General features: G+C 42.7%; 1 protein-coding gene across 4 annotated transcripts in view; it reads left to right on the top strand.

Annotated features, from left to right (window-relative positions):
- Nucleotides 1-1,234: 1,234 nt before the first annotated feature.
- rnf34b (ring finger protein 34b) overlaps nucleotides 1,235-7,426 on the top strand; it is a 16,244-nt gene continuing 10,052 nt past the window's right edge. For 2 of the 4 annotated variants that reach the window (XM_031855989.1, XM_031855985.1), the window contains exon 1: nucleotides 1,235-1,363. In XM_031855989.1, coding sequence (XP_031711849.1) covers nucleotides 1,358-1,363 — 6 coding nt within the window. In that variant the 5' untranslated portion in view covers nucleotides 1,235-1,357. The other 2 variants (XM_031855987.1, XM_031855988.1) reach the window with 2 other exon arrangements.

Here is a 7,426-nt window from a genome sequence, read left to right as displayed (position 1 = left end):
TCGTCTCTATGAAAACTGATGGCATTGAGCTCTGTGGATTATCCAGAGAAATTAGGACACTGTTTCTGAAAAAAGAAAAAAGATGTTGCAGTTGATTTTTTTTCAATGATTAGCAACACAAACATAATTTGAATTACTGTCACTGTATTTGACAGAAATGTCACAGATGGATATGTGTATCCATCTTACTGATAATTTGTCTGCATTTTTTCAAATGGTAGAAAGAGTTTGCACAAGTCCATCATCCAATACAACTTTGATGTTTGAACACTGTGGAAGAAAATTCAGGCCAAGTCTAAAGCTCCAAAGTGTGTCACTGGTGGCCCGGGGGCCTCCACAGATCTTTTAATGTGGTTCTGTGAAATAAAATCAACATAGTAGGGTCACTGTTTGATGTACTGGAAATGGCAGAGACTTTAAAGAGACTCATGCTGCAACAGGATACTCTGTCTGCATCATTATCACACCTTAAATGTATTGTGTGTGTCCTGCTCTAATGTTGCAACAGCTGCATACCTTGTAATTTCAGCTGTACTATAATACAGTAAGAACATAATGAACAGCATGAGCAGCCTTCCTCCCCCTGAGGCTCAGTTATGTCTGAATGATAATAATGATGTGGCAGCGCTGTCTGCTGCCCCCTGCGGGCTCACAGCGGTACCAACCATGTGATGGAAGAAAAAAAAAACCTCTAATCTCTTTACTGCAGACAGCAGCCCTGTGTGTGTGTGTGCACACGCGTCACAGACATGCACACATGCACACACACACACACACACACACACGTCAAATAACACAACATGTGTTGGTGCAGAGGGTGATCTCAGGTTATGCCTCAGGTGATTGAAGTAAGAGCATGGGGGGTAAAAACAAATCCTCAAATTCATGAAACAAAAACACATTTTTGCAACAAAATCAATAGTGCAGAATCTTTTTTTGTGAAATAAAATTTTAAAAAAAATCACTTGAATGCAAAAGTGTGTCATGTCTGATGCAGCGAGCAACTTATTTTATTATAAGAAAGTGTTTCTGTGTCCAAAAAAATTCACTAGAATAAACCGAAGCTGTGCAAATAGCATGATGCGTCTGTCGCGCTCACACATGCGTCTGGACGCACGGCACTGAACGCCCACTCCGGTGATGTGTTGAGGCGGATTGGCTGCTAAAGATACCAGCGCCCGTGTGCGCTCTGTGGTTGGCTGCGGCTCCCTGTGCCATTACGTTATGCTTACTCCACACACACACACACACACACAGGCAGCTGGAGAGAGGGAAGACGTAATGGTTTGAGTCCCTGTGCATTTGCAATGGTCGTCGTCCTGACATTACTCGGCAAATTCCTCAAACGGGAGGTGCAATGAAGGTACGTGATCAATTTGCAGGTCGTTTACGGCTCTGGATTCGCTTACGATGCAGATTTCTGTGAGATTTCCGCTCGATGCTGCACCGAGAGGCAGGGAATACCTCCATCCTAATGTCAATGTACTGTGTTTGCGCGCACCAGGATGTAATTACACCAACCGGCTTTCGTTTAAATGCAACATCCACCGGTTCATTTTAACTTGTCAACCAGACATCTTCTCGCTGTTGCTCTTAAAGATCAGTTGTTGTTTTTTGGGGGGGCTTTTTTATTTTCCCGGTGAGCTGGTAAACCTGGGAAAGCTTTTCCTGTACCTCCGGTCGTCCTGATAAACAGGTACAGCGTGTAGCCTTTTATGCGCCTGCTTTGACCCCAGTGTGATAGTTCAGTGGACTAAATGCGCTGGAGCGACGTCCATTCATAGTCAGGCTTTTAATCCGGTCTAATGAGATAGAGACTGCGGTCAGCGAGGGAGTGAGTGCGGGGATGTTGAAGAGAGATTCGCCTCTCAGGTCCGAGCTGTGTCAGGAGTCTCCGTCCTGTCTATGTATGTATGTATGTGTGCGGATGTATGTGTGCGCGCGCGCTGTAGCTGCAGCACAGGGAGGAAAAAGGTGATGATGCTGTCTGGCAGCTCGCGCTCAGGACGGATAACGATGAAGATGATGGCGATGATGTCATTGGTGCTCTGGTGGCGGCAGGTTTGTGGTGACAGTCGCGGTGAGAGGTGAGGTGGAAGCAGGACTGCCATAGCTGCCACAACCATCATCATCATCATCATCACCATCATCATCATTTGATTGAGTGACCATTCTGAAGAATAGGTTATAATCACTTATCGAAGTCATACTATAGCTGATTGGATGCTTCTTATGAAAGATGCATCACTCATCACATTAAAAGGTGCATGTCTCCATTTCGCAAATATAAATCAGAGTTGCAAAGTAACTAAATGCATTCACGTCCAAATACTTAACTTAAGCATTGTTTTGAATGTAGAACTATTTATGGTGTGAGACCTTTCACTCCGCTACATTACTATTGTGATTTGTGTGGCAGGCTTGAGGGTTTCCCCAAACAGCTGCTGCGAGCTTAACGCCAGCGACTCAGCTCTGGCTTGTCAGGTAGGCTTTTTTTTTTTTATATCTAAATATCACACAGTGTATGGAGTTAATGGAGGAGAACGTTTATCCAGGCCTGTGAAAGTGATGTTTTTATTGTGTTCCAATAAGTTACTTCCACCAACTCCCCTTTTCAAATACGCTGCATGTTTTGGAGTGATGCTACCCCTCCGTGTGTGTTTACATTCAGTATTGGGCATTGCAGGGTGGAAGTACTGTTATTTAGAGTATTGGCTTTCGTAAACACGTTTTCAAGCTTTGCGTGTTACTTCGAAATTACTAGAAAAAACATGCAATCTGGCTGTACTCACATTTGCAAAACTCCCTCCACAGCACTGCATGAACAAATGTAATATATATATCTACAGCTGCAGTTACTGATTCATTTGAACTAACAGGGTTTTACATATCAAACCTACAGTGATCTCATCCACTTGATGCAGTGAAGAGAATAAACATGCCAGCGGTATTTAAAGCCTTTAAAGTCACTACAATGTTTTGTTTGTTAAGGCCGCGATCACGACTTTCTGCTGCTTAAACTAAACAAAAAGCATCTTTGAGCAACAATCATTAAACACTGAACAGACACATCCTTTACAATGAATAATTTACTTTTGATTGTGAGAATATTTTCTCAGCATCACACTTGTGTAAAATGCGGTGTGCAGTATAAGTCAAGCACTTCAATACTGTTTGTCACATGGAAAACAAGAGTAGGTGCTCCACTCCTGCTGGACAGCGTATAGCATCGCTCCCTGTGTGGCGGGAAAACAAAATGGACGTGATGTTTTATTGACTAATCTGGTTTAAATTGAAAAGCCGCTTTTCTGCCCCTGTGGAACCGACGGTGTTAGCTGAATTTTGTCAGCATAGGTCTCAGACTGCGGTACAGTATGTGCTGTTGCTGCCATTTCAATCAGGGATGACTTGGTCTATGACATATACTGTATCTTCAAAAATCCTCTTACCGTTTAATTTCCAATCCATCGTGGATGCAAATGCTCACAAATCTCTGATGAAATGGTAAGATGCAGCACTGGTGTAGCACAGCGGATCATGATTATTCCAAATGAGACTAAACTCACTTGGGGGCAGTCTTTTAAAAGTCGGCGAAGAAGTCGGAAGCTGTCCAGAGGGCACAGCAGAACTCTGGTTGTGGTTGTCAAATAGTCCAGTCATGGTTTGTTATTGCAGGACAATCTCCACAGCAGTCTGTATCTGTTTGTATTTCTGCACCAAAAGTGTTCTCCGGGCTGAATCCTCCCCTCGCCCCCCTGCCTTTGGAGTAAACCGTATGAATCTGTTATTGTGCAGACACAAATCCAAACTCAGCTGGTAGCAGAGTGAGCTTTCTCTGCATATCTCTGCAGACATCACTGAACATCAACTTGAGTAATGCCTCATTTGGATGAAATATAGCATTTTCTTCTCATCATTTTTTAGACAAACAACGAAAGGAGAGTTATGAGTTTATTTTTCAGTGGCGACGTCACACTCGAGCCTCAACAGTTCGGGAGCTGAATTCACTTTTCACGGTAGGAGTGACATTTCTAGTTGAGAACAAAAAGGGGCTGGGGGAGATTCAGCAGAGGGAAAGAGGAAATGAAATGCGAGAGAGAGACGATGGAAAGATAGTGAGTGATGAGCCCATCTATAAAATGTGATGATGCAGAGTTGTTTACACTGAAAACCATTGACTGTGCGATATATATCTGTATTTTGACGCCTATAAGTAAATACATGGACTACTAGGGACAATATGTCCCATGAGTTGATCAGAGATTTTGTCATACCAATCATACAGATGTAATTATCCACTCACAACCTCCAACATAACATAGTGGATACTGTTACAAGTCAGTGAGTAGAACTACTTCATGGCGATATTGGATCCACATAATTTAGTTTGCATTAATGTGATGAGGTGACCTGACTTTTAGTCGCTGGTATGAGTGCAACACTGGATTCCTAAATTTCCCATAATGCAACTGAACAGCATTTTTCATTCGAAATTCCTGCCTTTTAAATGCATATTATCTGTCAAAGCCTGCACCTCCAGTTTATAATGCAGGATTATGAAATGACCTTAATGACTTCATCAGAGTTATTTCACCAGAACCACATAAAAACAGTTTTCACAGGCTGTGTAGTACTTTGTGCGATGAGTAAACTGAACTTCATGTGTAAAATTGTTTCCCTTTTTAAATTTAGAATTAAGTGGACAGAAGTCACTTGATGTTTTCTCTTTTGGTGTCAGACTGATTTTCAGTTCCAGTCTCCACATGACCCATTTAGGCTCCATCGAGGCTCCCATATGGTTTCACTCGTCTGTGCTCATGCAATTTGTGAGATTTTGATCCTCAAAAACGAATTTAATGAGGTCAGATCACTGCGCTATACAAGGCATGAACATGGCTGATTTGCCTCCCTTTTCTGTTGTTTCTTTGTAAATATGTGTCTCACTAACTTTGTTTTGCTGCTTTCCCCTATCAGTCTTTGTTTGTGTGCACATACTGGGGCTAGATTGTTTGCTGACCCGATGTTGGGAATCCAGCAGCAGTGTGAGAAATATCTCAATTATTTGGTTCAGACCTGACACTCAAAAGTGTGCAAAGTATAGTGTATATATATAAAGTATTAAATAGTGTTCCCAGAGGTATACCTTCCAGCTGTAGAGAAAATATAAATGATACAAGGAAAAAACAATGAACCACATGTGACGTTTACTCTTGTCACTTGTTTGTTCGGGACTCCCTGCCCGCAGAGCTTCCAGTGTGCCAATTGAAGTGACAGAGGGAACGTGTGCTGCTGGCTCAAAGCCAGATGAGACTGATTTCATGGCCAGACTGCAGCGGCTCCTCACATGGAGAATGCAGTAAGCATACCTTCTCGTGGCTTCACTCTCGTATGAGGGAGGCTGTATCCTGAGTTGGGAGACTTTTTAGCAGCTGAACATCAGGTCAAGCTCACGCCACGGGCAAATAATTCAAGTTGGTATGCATCGTGGTTTTACTGTGCACATAAAGCCCGGAGGCGTATCATGATGAAGTGAGCTGCTTGTGGGAGATTCAACCAAGGACGAGATGCATAATGATGATGATGGAAAACATGAACTGCTTCCTGCTTCTCAAATTGGAGGATTTGCTAATTGTCCATTTTTATATCACTGTATATTCAATATTTTCAGGTTTTGGACTGTTGGTCCGACAAAACAAGCTTATTAAAAGATACCACCTTGGGCTGTAATAGTTATGACCCCTCCAACAAACCATTCTATATTTAATGATCGATTTAAAAAATCCATCCTGACCGTCTCTCTGCAGCAGGGGCTTCCTCCTCCTTAACGTGACTCCACATATAGTGCATAACGTTCTGAAGGTTGCATAACGAATCCCTCAGCAGATGGGTGAGGTCAGATCACAGGGTGTTTGTGACAAGTCGGAGCGGAACGCTGCCTTAAGAAGAGACGTGGCAGGACCCTGTGAATGCCATTGTTTTCCGCACAGAGCCGGAACCACAGAGGGCTTGCATTATGCTCAAGTCAGCTATTGATTCTGCAGGCTGGGGAACAACAGAAGACATATTCTCTCCTCGCTGTCCTCCCCCTCCCTCCTCCTCTCATCAGTATGCTCCAAGGAGCCGTGGCTCCCATCACGCCATCTTTGCTCCCCGTGTCTGGCCCGTCACACGTCCAACATACTTTTACTTTACAAGACGAGTGCACCAACTTCACGCTATATAGTTTGCATGTCTCCACAGCACGTAGGGAGGCAACATAGCATCCACATCTTCACATTTGACCCTCACAAGATGTGTGTTGTGTGGCTGAGACTCCTAACACATCCTCTGTGTGGATTATTTGTTTATCAAATTGTTCAAAGTAATGCAGTGACTGAGAAATTGAAATTGCAGCGCTCTTTGGAGATCGTCATTAATAGCAGCTTTTAGAGTCTGCTTCTGTCTAATTATCTATAACCTCAAAGACTACTACAGAGCACTCTCAATAGCGTGCTGCCCAGTGTCTCTCCCCCCCTCTCTTTCGCTCTCTTCACCCAATACCAAGGGAGTCTATCTCCTTACGCAGTTTATAGTATTATTGAGCAAAGGACTGGATGAAATGGCTCACAGGGTCATATTATTAAAAATATTACACTAATAGTTTGTTGACAAGTGACCAGTTAAAGAAATAATTAGAATTAAATACTTGCATACAGTGCACACTGAATGTTTTATCAGTACGGAAATGGTGTGATGCTGTGGCCTTTACGGTCAGCGGATCTCAATTGAATTAAGGTTTTCTTTTGGAAGAATGGTGTTTATATCTCAAAATATTCCAATTGTGGCTGACTGAATTTGGGGGAAATGTGTAGAAAATAATGCACATAAATAGATATAACACATCACATGTTTAAACACTGGTGCCAACAGACAATGGACTCAAAAGCAAGACTCCGAACACAGGGCAGATGAAATATATAGTCTGTACCAGAAAACAGGGTTTGGTACACTGCAGTTCAGTCCAAAACCAGGCAACAGTATTCAAAAACAGCAGGCAAACTGCTGAGTGTGAATATAATGAAGCAAGATCTAATCCACACTAGGAAGTCATGGGGAATAAAACGCTGGGACATAAACTATGAATAGCTAAGTCAAAATGGCACAGACAAAGGGGAGCACATAGATATATACCCAATGAAAGGAGGGTGATAACGAGGGACAGGTGACAGAAGGGCTAACGAGGGACAAGGGCGAGGCAGACAATCACACGAGGGCAGGAAGTGAAGTATCTGAAATGAGAGAGGTGTATACCAAAATAAGACAGGAAATAATAACTGGAAACAAGGAAAACATAAAACTAAACAAAAAGTCATCTAGATAGTTTGAAATGTGTGTCCTTATGTGTGTGTGTGTGTGTGTGTGTGTGTGTGTGTGTGTGTGTGTGTGT

This window comes from Anarrhichthys ocellatus, unplaced genomic scaffold (assembly GCF_004355925.1).
Source record: "Anarrhichthys ocellatus isolate YVR2014 unplaced genomic scaffold, GSC_Weel_1.0 scaffold16, whole genome shotgun sequence".
NCBI lineage: Eukaryota > Metazoa > Chordata > Actinopteri > Perciformes > Anarhichadidae > Anarrhichthys > Anarrhichthys ocellatus.
This window is presented reverse-complemented; position numbering and strand designations above follow the sequence as displayed.